The 14521-nt window shown below is 41.3% G+C and overlaps 1 protein-coding gene across 2 annotated transcripts in view; it reads right to left on the bottom strand.

Moving 5' to 3' along the window:
* fras1 (Fraser extracellular matrix complex subunit 1) overlaps positions 1-14521 on the bottom strand; it is a 315805-nt gene that overhangs the window by 126564 nt on the left and 174720 nt on the right. For both annotated transcript variants that reach the window (XM_034216717.1, XM_034216718.1), the window contains exons 19-20: positions 12209-12355; positions 64-219 (exon numbers count right to left, since the gene is read on the bottom strand). In XM_034216717.1, the coding sequence (XP_034072608.1) occupies positions 64-219; positions 12209-12355 (303 nt within the window). The remainder of the gene's footprint in view (positions 1-63; positions 220-12208; positions 12356-14521) is intronic.

Here is a 14521-nt window from a genome sequence, read left to right as displayed (position 1 = left end):
ACAAAACACGTACTCACTGTGCAACTCTCTCTATATATAGGCCAGGGGAGTTAAAGTTCTTACTGATGCAGGCTCCGTGATAGCCGTAGTGTCCCTGAGGACAGTGGGAGACGCAGTGATCGCCAAGCAGCCAAGTCCTCGCCACTTCACACCAGAGACACACACTGCCGATGCCCGTCTGGAGGTCTGCCGTGCAGCGCTGACAGTCTGAGCTGCACTCTGGAAGGACACACACAGGAAGGAAGAACGTTTTGAATTCTTACACCATTCATCAGCATACTGCACACAGATAAATATAAAGCCACCATAAAAATCACACAACTGCTTGGAAAAGTGCTTTGTGTTTATTCACAGCTTTTTTCATTAAAAGGAAATACATAATGTTGTTACCTGACATGCTAACAAACATCTTTTTTTAATTGTTAGTATCGTAAGAACAAAAGTCTTGATTTAAAGAGCACATATTAAATATTGGAATTTATTTTAAACAGGGTTAGATGAGGTTGAGTATAAAATGTAAGGACATGAATAGAGGTACTTTCCAAGTTTTGCATTAATAGTCTGCTTCTCTGGTGGCACCAGAAGACAGTTTGTTACATTGTTTCATTTTTCAGAAGGTTCGGTTTGCGTTCACACGGGCAAAACTCAAATGGACTATAAACTTTAAACACAAGTCATGTGCACGGAAATGCTGTTCAACCATTGGTCAGACATTAAGGGGGTAAAAAAGCTAATCCCGGCAATTTCTACCGTAGCCTCCACCATGGAGTATCGGCAGGTTACATGCTGCTGTTAATCTGGAGAGCATATCAACAGACTCAGATATGATTATATCAGACGACATGCATAAAAAAACATTATAACACATATAATGAGAGACGTTCTGCAGTGAGGAGGAGGTTTCACCGACGACAGGTGGCTCTGACTTTTATGTATAGATGACGGAGCATTTTTACTTTAGACGACACTGTTCAACACTTCATTCTTTCGCTAAAGATTTTGAAGACATCCACGTTCTTGTGACGCGTAAATACTACGCTTCCTTTGTTTTGGTGAGGACTGCGTTGACACCAGCGATGAACCGCTCCAGAGTTCACTAGCAAGCGGTCCGAGACCACCTCTTTTAGGCAGACCAGAGTCCAGTTGTTTAGTTCACATCAGAGGTCTCGGACTGCGTTCACACCGACCCAAACGACCGCACCAAGCGGTTAAACACACCAGGGATCGATTCAACCGGACTAAACAAGGCTGGTGTGAACGCGACCTTAAACTGTGGACATAGAAAGGGCAAAATATATGATAAATCTTCCTGCACGCAGTTGAATATTTAAAAAAGGAAAGCAACATTTCAAAGGCCATCTAATGTTCCAAAAAATAAATAATCTTTGATCTATTTTTACTCCTCCTAAAACTTTTGAGGGGATTAAAGCCTGCGGGAGACTTCTTGAAAGACAAACAAAAGAAAGAAAGACAAAAGGTGAAGACATGAGCAATTAATAAAGAACAAAACACAAAAAGCGATTTTAATGAGGATGTCTGATGTAGAAATAATGGAATTGGGTGGTAAATCGCACCAATTAAAGCTGTGACTCTTTAAGGGAGATATCAAATCTGAAAACAAATGATGGCTCACATGGTGTCTTTTCTGTCTGCCCATCTATTACTTCAAATCTTCCTCTTTATTTTGGATAATACACACCATCCACCTCCTGTATGCCCACAGACCCGTATACCCACAGTGCAGCAGGGTTTCCAGAGATTAGCAGATCAAAGAGGAACACCTTGTGGTGATTTATCTGATGGTGTCTGGGTTTGGTCTGGCTGGCGCAGTGGCGGAGACCTTAAAGTTATCTGTCCGTGCCGAGATAACTATCTACAGTGTAAAGCAGAATGACGGAGGCTGTGCAGGTGAAGAGTAGTGTGGCAGCCAGGTTAGGGCAGAAGATAAGGAGGCTGATCCCCTACGGGTGTTAGAAAGTAAATAAATTATAGGACAATGAAGGCACTTTTCTTTCTCTGAGAAGGATTATCCTGAAAGTTTGGAGTGCTTAAAAGGGGAAAGTATTAAAGAGGCCCTCACGCTTCTATTTGCTAGCGCTCCAAGACATTGTTCGTGATAGGTTGAGAGGCGGGACATCTCTTAATGGTTGACCAATCACAACCAATACTAACCAATCAGAGCAGGCTGGGCTCTGGTTTCAGACACAACATTTACATATGAACCTGAACATTTGCATAACAGGGCCCCTTTAAACATAACACGGTCTGGATTTAGTCAGTAAATGCGACATGGGATTTAAAAGTGTTTTGTCAGTTGATTTACCCTTTCAAAAGAATAGGAGACTACAATCTTTCAAAATTGTTTAAAAGTGGTTTTAAGTACAAATGAAAAACCTTTTTTTTGTCAAATGCATTTAAAGGCAACAATAATTAAATCGAAGGAAAGTGAATTTAAACAATGCCATATAAGCAAACTAAATCTTAGACGAAATACATCTCTCCTGCTACAGTACCTTTTCTATTCTTAGCTGCCACAAGCTTAAGGGGTAGCTTTTACATTGCGCTTTACAAACTCTTATATGTTGTACCTAACTCACTGTTTCCATGGTTTTGTTATTCATGCACTGTACTTTCATAAGACAAGTCCTTTTTTCCATTTTCCATTATATATATATGCAGCCGCTTTAGAATTGTTATGAAGAAAAAGCTGACACCAGCAGTAAACCTGCATACATCAGCAGTCTTACTGTAAGTCTTAAATACCAAAGATCTGAATCTGAAAGACGATTCATATATTTCAACTTCTCCTGTGTAACTTTACATGTTACCTGAAGGTTGACTTTTAGGCTCTACACATTTATTTTAGGTTTTATTTTAGTTCAGTCCTGCTGAACTACTGAACACAGTTTGTGACAAAAAAGTCAGAGGCATCAGCCTAGGAAAGTTAAGATATAAGAGATGAACAAAGTGAATGAACAGAAAAAATAACTTATTTCTTGCCTCAATAGACATATTTTAGATTTCAGATATACTGTATATGTGTTACTTCATCAATAGTGGGGGAACGTTTTCATATATTCAAACATTTAAACTAACATATATTTCTATTTTTTAAGGTTATTTTTCTTGGATTACATAAATGCTCCCTGGGTCGGATTTGAACTCGGGTCCTCTAGACAGAGAATCATCCGTTATTAGCAGTTTTAGTTTTAGTCTCTATAGCTTATTTTCCTGTTCAGGTTGTACATTTTTAAATAACTATCTGAACAAAAATTATATTAGGGCCCAAAGCTGGGCTTAATTTTTTATTTTATTTTACCTTTATTTAACCAGGATAGGTCTCATTGAGATTAAAAATCTCTTTATTCAAGAGAGTCCTGGCCCAAGAATGGTAACAGCACAGTTTCAATGGTAACAGCACAGTTTCAATGGTAACAGCACAGTTTCAATGGTAACAGCACATGTACGGCACGGTTGCTTTAAATGACAAGTGGTTGCTTTCACAGGTTGTTATTTTCTAGCTGTTTGCACCACTGTGTCACCCAGGCTAGCATAGGCTGCACCAACACTCCACTTCTTTCACATTTTCAGGTAAGCCATGACTTAGGCTGTGTCGGCATTGCCACGATTTCAGGGGCCAAAGCCACCTGTATTTCAGAACAGCTCTTTAGGATACGGTGGCTGACTGGTGCAAACGCGCTACATTGGCCAAAAACATTTCCTTTGGGAGAAAGGTGCTGCACTTTCAAAAACTATGCAAAAAAAAAAAATGTGCCAAACATCTTCACCATCTTGGCAACACATGCACAGCGTTTACCAAAAGTGCTGCATGAACGAAACACAACGGAAACAGGGATACTAAAAAGTTAGCACTTGTGGACACTTGGGGACTGTTAAGTTATGAAGTTATGGGTTTGCACCTGTGGGCCACCATACAAAGAAAGGGGGGGTTGGGTAAACTATGTGCATTTTTCATTCAAACAATGGTAAAGCCTTGAATTATGCTGGTGTATTAATGGTAGGGTTAGGGTTAGGATCTCGTTGATGTGAAACCTATTTTGGTTAGATGTTGAGGATTCAAGAGAGGCAAACTTGTGGCTATGTTTAGGATGAGTTATTTCCGGTTATGGCATTTTTCACTTAGAAAACCCATTAGTTAAGTCTTTGAAGTCAACACTCCTTGTATAATAGCAGACATTTCCTTCAAGACATTTAATTGAATGACTATTATGTGAGAGCAGGGTCAATAATGAATGAACCAGATCGAACAATGGAAAATGTTTTGATCTCGTGTGTGCTTTGTGTGTATTTCTGAGTGGCTGACATTTAACTCAGACAGAGATTATTTATGCCTCCACAGCAGCTGTCTCTGACAAACGTGTGTAGAGCTTCAAACTGCCGTCTCCTTAGCGTGGCATATGCTCAGGTGAGTCACATGCTCCGTCTGAAGCAGCTCCAATATCAACAGAGCGAAAGAAGTAGAAGAAAAAAATTAACTTCCTCTCTTGTCATCTCCCTTCCACGCCTTTCACATCACTTTACAACAAAACACGTATCAGCATTCCTCCTGCCAACACTCCTCAGGCAATCCGGCTCCGGGCGCTAAACAAATGGCTCCAAGGAGGAGATAAGATAACTCAGGCGTCAGGGATTATTGACTGTGCAGACTAAAACTGAATATAAAACTGAAATGCTATCGATTTGGGTCCACTGAGCCCGTCTTTATGGCGTAGTTACCATTTTTGAAGCGCATAAAAAGGTATGCTGGAGTTATAAATGCACTGCACGCAGACTGGATAATCATATTCTCCTGTGGGCTGGATTTATACCAGACATTATCCTGTATCATCAGGGTCGGCGTCATGGGGGGTCATTTGCGGGCCATGCCCCCCCAAATGAATCACTGTGCCCCCCAACGCAGGGTGGGCAAGCCTTGGCACTTTACCGTTTTTTGTTTTTTTAATTATATCAGTGAAAACGTTTCCCTTAAAGGTTTTTTGTGTGAAATACATCAGAAATAAAGAATACAAATATAAAACACAGCCTGAGCTGTGCTCACTGCTGCTCTCTGATTGGTGTGTTGCTTGACCAATGACCCCCGACCTTTGTTTTGTTATCATTACGTGGCTGTGTGTTTGGTTTAGATGAAAGCCCAGTGGCTATCTGTTAAACTGATTATACAGTAAAGCCATCGAAAATAATATGATATAGGCCTACAGTACAGTACTACAAGTAGCCTACTTCTGGGTCTCTGTGTTTCATTCAAGCTCGGCTCTCTGTGTGTGTGGCACGAGCGCATTTTGTGAGTGCGCGAGCGGTAACGTTGAATGTTGTTGTTAGCATCTGGTTAGCTAGCTATGCTAACGGATATAAAGAGCTGTTTCTACACCAAGGTGGAGGAGAGTCCTCTCCTGTCAGACTGAGAGGATCTTATAACGTCAGCTCAGTGAGGTAAGGACTCTCTCAGTGTTTAGATAGTTCACTTTAGTGTAAGTTATCTCAGTGGGTCTCAAACGGTTTGGTCACCATTTATGTAAACAAGTATTTGCGAGGAACACATTTATATGATCATTATAGTTATTAAAAAATAAGAGAATAAATGAAAAACGGGTATGAAATACTATAGGACAGTAACACAAGAATACAGTTTAAAAGGGGAGTGATTAGTAAAATATCCATAAAGAAAAAGTAAATCTGTTTACAGTTTCATATGGATGCTGAGAGATGTAGACTATCCATAGATCTCTTCATTTTGCTCTCAAAGTGCACCAGATTGATGCATCTAACTTCAATATTTTAAAAATAATCTTCCCGGGGGAGCATGCCCCCAGACCCTCCTAGAGGAGGTTAGGTCCACCCCCACCTAAAACATGTTCACATGGATAGGATACTAAATACATTTGCACCCTTTTTATATGGTGGCCTATGTCCTTATATGTTTCTGTTTTGGTGGTCGTGCCACAACCGTGCACAAGTCATAGGTGCGCTATACAATAGCACTACACCCTGCAATGTGTGTGAAAGCCAATAGACTTTGCAGCATGTTGTTTTAAATTGAAGTTGCGTTGGTGTTTGTGTGTGGGTTGTTGACGGCAGTGTGTGCCCCCCCCTTGGTAAATGATTGCCCCCCCATTCGATTTGTTCTAGAGCTGACCCTGTGTATCATGCTAGCCCCCCTTGCATCTCTTGAAATATATAGAGCAGATACTTCTTTAACAAGTCATACAGAAAAAAACCTACTATGTCTCTCACTTGTTCCCTGTGCCAGTTGAAAAGAGAATAGCACTTGGATGAAGTGGGTGCAGCAGGAGTTCAGAAAGCAAGAGGAACCAAAGTGGGACGTCATCATTATTTGAAGCTACAGGCGAAAGACGAGACGAGAAGGGTTGTGTGGTTCTCTGACGCTGACTTCACCCTGTCTAGACATGTTGCCCCAACAAAGAGCGGATTTACAGAAGCTTTAAAGAAGTCTTACTTCAGGCTCAGTCCTGAGGCCATGTCGCCCAAAACAAAAAAAGAAACCAGTGCCCTAGTATCAGATGGCAGAATAAGGATATTGATTGTTCTGGAAAATAGTTGTGAGGCACTTTTTTTTTTAAAGGGGTCCTATTCTGCTAATTTAAGGTTAATATTTATATTTTCTGCTTACTGTGACAGTTTTACATGCTTTAATGTTCAAAAGGTGAGAAACTCCCTCGGAATGGAACTTTTTAGCCTATGCAACATTTACATGCACAAAAACACTAATGCACTTTCGATCACCCAAAAAAAAGTCTACAGTAATGCAGAAGATACAAATAGCCTTTTTAAAGAGAGGTTTTAGTCAGAAAGGTATACTCTTTAAATAAGGTACAAAATTACCGATCTTTGTGGACTAATGTTTTTTTTTTACCTTTAAAGTTGTTAAAAAGCTGCAATGATTTAATATTGTTCACACCATGTGAGGAACATCAAAAGCTACGCTTCAGTGTTTTGACATAGTGAGCATGGCATGCTTTTCCATAGAGCTTATTTGAGCTGTTATTCCCAAGGGAATAAGAAGGGAGTTTGAAAGATTGAACCCTTTTCAAAGATGATAAATGTCTTTCCATACAAAAAAGCACATTGTGCTCTCACCTTCTGTACATTTAGTAAGTTAACTCTTCTCTACAGCCAGCAGAGGTTAAAAGGGAACATCCATATTCATGTTTTCTTATTGAATTAATGTTCTTCTATTCCATCATTGTGATGTTCGAAGTCATCGAATATGCATTTATCAGATAAAAGATAAATGCATAGGGTCTTTTACAATGTTAACCACTGTCAATCATAATATATACGCTTCTGTGGGCTCAGGGTCACACTGATGTTACTTCCTTTTACTCCTTTCTTATGTGTTTCCGTCAATGGATTTCATGGTGTGCCTTGTTTCTATGGTGATCCATCATTTCTATGGTGACACATAGCTATTATAGAACTAGCCGGTCTACTAAGCTTCATATGTTAAATTAAGGCTCCAACACAATGACGCAAAAATAAACTCTGTAAGCAAGTAGTCTAGAAAAAACTCTTTAACGTTTCTGTGTGGCAGGCTCAGTAGGCGAATTTCTTTACACCAGACAAGGAGTTAAGAAAAGGAAGATGGGGGGGTGAGAAGAAGCAGGTTCGTAAGAGAGTTTGTTCGTCTCACTGCAGCTGATATTACTCATGTGTAGGGATGGGTATCGTTAAGGTTTTAACGGTACTACTACTTTTATCTATACCGCTTATCGGTCCGGTCTTTTAACGGTACTCTTATCGGTTCTTTTGGAGGAAAAAAATATGGTAAACTAACTAAACAAATTGTGAACAAAACTAACATTGCTTTTTATTTTAATTAAATACATAATATTTCACATCAAAAGAAACAACAACATTTTAACAAATGGTATTAAATAATCTGATGACAGAACTGTAAACAGAATAGCTGAAACTTTAACAAAATAAATAACTCAGTTACCTCTAATCATTAACCCATGTTTGTATCATTGAGTTAACTCCGTGTGTTGCTGCTAGCATACATAATACATACAGCGCTACTAGAAAGACAGTCGAAAACGGTGCATTCCTCCGTCTGGATGTGGAGCACTTTTGCTAAATGTTTAGGCAAATTGCTCGTGTTACCGCCCTCACATGTTAAACTCTTATTGCACTTTTGGTAACGAGCATTGTTCACATTGAGACTGGTACATTTTAACCACACCACGGAGCGCGTTCTCTCCGCCATCTCCTCCGTGTGTGTGTGTGTGTGTGTTGCTGCATGTAGCAGCTGCGTGTGTGTAAACTGCGTGTTTGTAAACTGCCTCGCACACAGAGAGAGATCGAAAATACTAAAAATAATCAGACACATTTTGCAGTCTTTTTGCGTATTAGAAACGGAGTTGGCGACACTAATACTGCAATATAATGTTTGTGTAGCAATAATACATACGACATATATTTTTTACATGTCTCCAGTAGGCCTACCGATAAAAAGACCACTAACATCGGAGCTTAACGGTACCACGGTCTTTAATAATTCAGCCCCGGGGCCCGTTTAATACCGGGGCTCGGTACCCATCCCTACTCATGTGGGACTCACAGCTCAAGCTTCCAGTTTGAAAAGCTAAATTGTTGTGTTTTTCTTTTTTTGACCACAGGGGCTCTTTTTCAGTTCAGGTGTTGTTTTTGTCAATGTTGGCCTGCTGCACAACAGACCTTAAGCTTTCTTTTAAGTATGGCAAAACCACTTGAAGGTTAAGGTCAAAGGTTAAAGGTGCCCTGTTATGATCATTTTCAGGTTCATTTGTAATTTGTGCCTCTATTATGACATGTGTTTGGGAGAGGAACTCCCTCTGGAGGGAACTACTGGATTGTATCCTTTGCAGACCATTTACATGCAGACAATATATAACACATTGCAGGACAGGGAAAACCCAAAAATGCATTTTGGGGTCCCTTTAAGGAAAAACATTTAATAAGCATTTACTGCATTAATAGAGATTTTACAGCCCGTCTGTTTGACTGTACTCAGCTTTGAGATATACCACCTGTTTGTCAAATGTGAAAAGATCTAGAGAAACTTTATGGAAAAGAACACATTTCTATGACCAATCGTATTGTGGGTGTCATTGGGAAACTTCCAATTTTCACAGCAAGATTTAAGCTGCTATTTACCAAGGATGTGTACTGATTTGTTTTTACTTTATGACCAGTGCTTGCCTCTTTATCCAATGGCCAGATAAAGGATTTCGGAGCATCAGTTAAGGACAACTTAAGGTTTGAGATGAGCGCTGGTGGAATTTGTCAAAGCACCTTCGACCGTACAAAGTATGAGCGATAAGAGTGCTGCTGCGGTGACGTATGCATGAAATGAGAGGAAGGGACAAAGGGAGGACGTGAGAGGAAGACAGACGGGGGGAGAATCACAGAAGACAGACGGTAGTGAGACATTTGCCTCGGACGGCTGCTCTTGTATGAACCCGCTGTGATTGAGAGCGCAAGCCTCATCGCCTTAAGAGGTTATGTAACACAGAGGGGGAATCCAATTATGTGTGTGTGTGGAAGAGAGAAAGTGTGTATGCATGTGAAATAAAGTGTGCGACAGAAAGAAGGTAAAGATTAAGCAAGAATAACAACTGAAGGAAATAAAATGTGTATGAGTTAATCTGTGATTAAGAGAGAAATAAAGTGTGATACAGAAATAGGAAAGGATAAATCAAGAATAATAAAAACAAGGGGAGGATACATTGTGTGTAAGTGTGTGTATGTTCAAAACTGTGAGTTACATAATTAGAGTTTGAGAGTGCTTGTGTGTTATTACAAGTGTGTGTGTGTGTGTGTGTGTGTGTGTGTGTGTGTGTGTGTGTGTGTGTGTGTGTGTGTGTGTGTGTGTGTGTGTCTGTGTGTGTGTCTGTGTGTGTGTGCGTGTATGCGTCCTGACTCCTGGCCATGCAGAAATGATGACCCCAGTATTTCTGTGGCCCAGAAGCGCCGCTAGGCATCTTTTATTAACTAGAGTTTGGCCGAGCCTGACCCACTTGAGATTAGGTTGCGTGTGTTTGCAGACAGCCATGTTTTAACCACACTTATCTGCTCGTGTGTGAGAGCTAGCAGTGTGTCTCTGACCACATGTGTGTGTGTGTGTGTGTTTTCAGATCTCCAAACACTTCGTCATCAACAACTATAATTAAAAGTCAATGTGTCTGTTTTCTCGCCGAGATTTTCTTTACCCCCCAGCCCTGCAATCTCCTCCATGCTGGCTTCCCATGGTGTTCAGAGGTGAACAAATAATTTCATTACCCAGCGAGAGGGAGGAGGACAGCGGGAGCTACCTTTAAACACACACTGCGAGCTTACCTTTTATATCTATCGTTTGTCCGGTAGTTAATCATATTTTGCCAAATAGCGATTTGTGCACAATGAGGAGTAAAGTGAGGTGGTGTGGAGTATCTAAGTGAGGTGGTGTGGAGTATCTAAGGCTGGTGTTTATTAGCAGAGATCTGAAGAAAGCTTTTTATCCCCGTGGATGTTTCACGTAGAGAAAAGCGTAACTGCGAGCCAAACCTCATTAAAAAGTTGTTTTTTTAATTAGCACCAAAAAGTGGAGATATGATTTCCAGATTGTAGCTAAGAAGCCGGAGTTATAGAAGTGTTTTTCAGCACTCTTACTTTTTACAATTCAAAGTTATCTTTCTATTATATTGAAAGGAAACTTTCTTCATAGACAAACATAGAATCACATGATCATCATATTACATAGACAAATACTAAATCTGTTCACAGGTTCCTTTCCGATAACAAGTCCTTTACAAATGACAGAGCCCATACCGTGTTTCTGTTTGTCTTGTTTGCTTCCTGTCTGTCTTCTTCTGTTGATTTCTCTGAAGTCCAATGCTTAGTTTGAATATTTACAATTTCTATTCCCAGTAAACGTTTTCTTTGTCAGTTTGATATGGCTCAACAAAGTACAGCCATAAACGTCAATGGTTGCTCCTTTAGGAAGAATCTGATCAGAGGTGTGAATCAATACTGCAGAAAAGTTTCTTACATTTCCACACACAAAGGAAATGTACTTTTATTCAAAGAACCAGTCATTTTCTCAAACATATGCAGTATGTGTTATACTGATGATTAAACTGGTTTTACATCCAACCAAAACTGTCCATCATCTCAGTATGTCTGATAACAAATAATTAGGACTAGATAAGGATCTGGAAATGATCTGCAGACGACTGATTGACAAACTGCAGCAGCTGCTATGATACAAATGATAGCAGGGGATGAACGCATACATGTTCTAATCCGGCCAAATGGCGTCTTAATGAAGTGATTCTTTGTTTGTTTTTAGGAGTGAATTCCCAAATATTCATAGAACTTATTAAAAGCAAAACCTGCTCCATATGAAGTAAGTAATTTTTTTTAAGGAGGCCCTGTTATGCTTTTTGGGGTTTTCCCAATCATAGCAGACTGGGCTCTGGTTTCAGACAGAGGGTGAAAAAAGGTTCTGCAGCACAGGTGCACAGTATGAGTCCAATAAAGCACTATTTGAACATGTAAATATGTCATACAATAGTAGAGGCACATAATACAAATATGAACCTGACGATGAGCGTAATATGTGGTCTTTAAATGTTGACCCTCAACATGTAAAGACATTTCTGTCAGTATTAGCTACTATAATAACTGTTGTGTCTAACTCTTCCTATGGAGAACACTTGTAAAAAAACGCTTACTCATTTCAGTAAACAAATGATAAATATGTGACTTATCCTACAGCTTGGGGCCCCAGGGCTTTCAAGTCAAACATTCCGATCCAAGAACATGTATTTTACAAAGATGGTTGGCATCTCTCATGAATTATGCAATTTATTGGATCTGCAGACTGGTTATGTCTCTGTGTGCGTGATCGTGCAAAGGTCCGCAGGCACAGCAATGTAGTAACCCTGCTAGAGTTTGTATTTTCTATTCCCACTGAGGCCACAGAGGCTAAAAATACAAGCACTCATGGCGGCGTATTTGATGAAAGCTTCGGGCAAATGGCATGCAAATGGCATACAAATGGCATACAAATGGCATACAAATGACATACACGTTTACACGTTCACACACACACACACACACACACACACACACACACACACACACACACACACACACACACACACACACACACACACACACACACACACACACACACAGGCTGACTTACTGTGGCACTCTCCAGTGACGGCGTTGAGGAAGAGCCCCTCCTGGCAGAGTGTCCTGCAGTAGCCGCTCTGTAGGGAGGCCAGGGGGGGGCAGGAGGTGCAGTCCGCCTGAGAGGGCCCCGAGCACGTCTGGCAGGACGGGTGGCATGCTGGGAGGAGGAGGAGGAGAGGGGAGGGGAGGCAAAAAAATGCTAAGGCAAAAACATAAATGTATCTTTTGAATCAACACACACACAACACCTGTCCATAAAGGGAGAGGGATTCTTCTTCTGTCACTCTCCCAGTGGTTTCTTCCGTTTTTTTCTCATTAACTGTGGGGTTTCTTTCTGAGTTTTTCCTTGTACGATGTGAGGGTCTAAGGACAGAGGGTGTTAGTAACCCTGGGGCGGCGTTGTTTACACCAGGGAGAAGCTGATCGCTAAAGCTGGCAAGCCTAGTGCTCAAAACAACAGCTTTTCCCACTGAAATCTGTAGAAGGACACCGAGGATGCAGGGCTAAATGGAAGAGAGGAAGGAGGAGAGCTGGGTCCAGATTTATTGAGAAAATGAGATACATGCCTAGTCTCCCTCCTCTTATCATGGGCTACGTAAGATATGAAGCTTAGCGCAAGTTCAAGAAGGAAGACCATACCCCTGGTGTTACACGTCACTGCAAGCTCCTCTCCCATTAAGTAATCAGGGGCGGTACTCCCCAGCTAGCAATCATTGCACCTGCTAAACCCTTTAAATCTGTTCTTCCCTCTCTGTCAGTTGTCATTTCAGGTGTCAACGCACAAGTGTACGCGTCACGGCGTTCATGGTTAAGCCAAGCAGCAGCAGGGCTTTGGCCCAGCTGAGGGCTTCGTTCCAGCTCCAGGCATTTATTCATCAGCTCCGCAGTATCGCGGATTAAGCTACAGGCTGCATTCCCCAGTCGGGTAGCGGGTCAGCCGGCCGTCCCGCAAGCCCGGACGCGGGAGGAAAAGACAAGGAAATCTGGCTCCATGGAAGTTCCTCCGGCCTAATGGGAATGGCTACTTCACGCAAACAACTGACGTACGCTTCAGTCTCTTGAGAAGGCATCACTGGCATCAGGGCCGCCTAATGCAGCGCTTCCGGCTTCACGCGGAACGGGTCCTCATCACATGCGGAGTTTTACCCATTCTGGCTTCAACTACAACCCCTCCTGCAGGCAGGCAGGCAGGGCTTAAGCTATCCCATTGAAGCTATTCCTCCTGCGCTCACTTCAACAGGCGTCAGGGTAACGTTGGCAAAGGCAGTTGCAACAAATTCACGAGATGTTTCGTATATTGTTACGACATTTGGGTCATGCAGAGTGAGATCGCTACCCCTTAAGAGAGGGGTGTGGCGTGTGCATGTGTGCGTGGGCATGGTATGAGCGAGCGGGATACATGTTTTTAGAAATAAACGAGGCAGCAGAAAAAAGGAAGGTCTGCGATCTTGCGAAATCTATCTTGCGAAACAGGAGAGCTAAATAATGCAACGACCTCCCAAGAAGAGCTCGCCTCTCTCCAGTCTTTCCGATAAAATGGGTTATTGAACCAGAAGCGTGTTGCTTCTGCCCTGGGAGACGACAGAGAGTCACCCCCCCCCCGTTTCCTCGACTACGGTCTGGGAGCCGACAGGAAGTTCAACACTATGCATTGCTACCTCTAGTCAGGGTTAAGGTGAGCTTCAGGCAGTGTTGGGGGTAACGTGCTACAGTATGGAGTTTCAGTAACGTATTACTTGCATTACTAATGCAGTCGGGTAATTACTCATTACAATGCTCAGTAACTAAACGCAGGTTCAAGCTTCAACACAGCGTTTCCTGAAATGAATGGCGTTTCGTAGGGCTTATTTTCCTCAATGAACAAGTCGCTGCACATTATCCTGTTTATGACCAGATACTAAATAAATTAGGAATTCACTCCCAATATTAATTTAATGATTATTGACTTAATGATCGGTTTTCTCTTTTTCTTCTCCACTAAGAATATTCCGTTTCTTGGTGCACCAACGGCTAGATCTGCGACAACAACATCTCCTTGGCAGCAAGGCAAGTTTATTTATATAGCACTTTCAATACAAGGCAATTCAAATTGCTTTAAAAAATGAAAGACATTAAGAAATGGCATTTAAAATCAGTCATTTAAAAGGAAGCTAATAAAATAAACATTAAAAGAAAAAGTACATGGATCAAAGTACAGTGCAGTCTAAGATATGAATAGTTCAATTAAAAGCAGCGACAAAAGAAAAGTCTTCAGCCTGGATGTAAAAGTAGTCAGAGTTGCAGCGACTAAGGGTGCAACAACTAATCGACTAATCGATCAAAT

The sequence above is a fragment of the Gymnodraco acuticeps genome, unplaced genomic scaffold, assembly GCF_902827175.1.
Source record: "Gymnodraco acuticeps unplaced genomic scaffold, fGymAcu1.1, whole genome shotgun sequence".
NCBI classification, from domain to species: Eukaryota; Metazoa; Chordata; class Actinopteri; order Perciformes; family Bathydraconidae; genus Gymnodraco; species Gymnodraco acuticeps.
The sequence above is the reverse complement of the archived record's forward strand: the minus strand, read 5'-3'. Positions and strand labels throughout refer to the sequence as shown.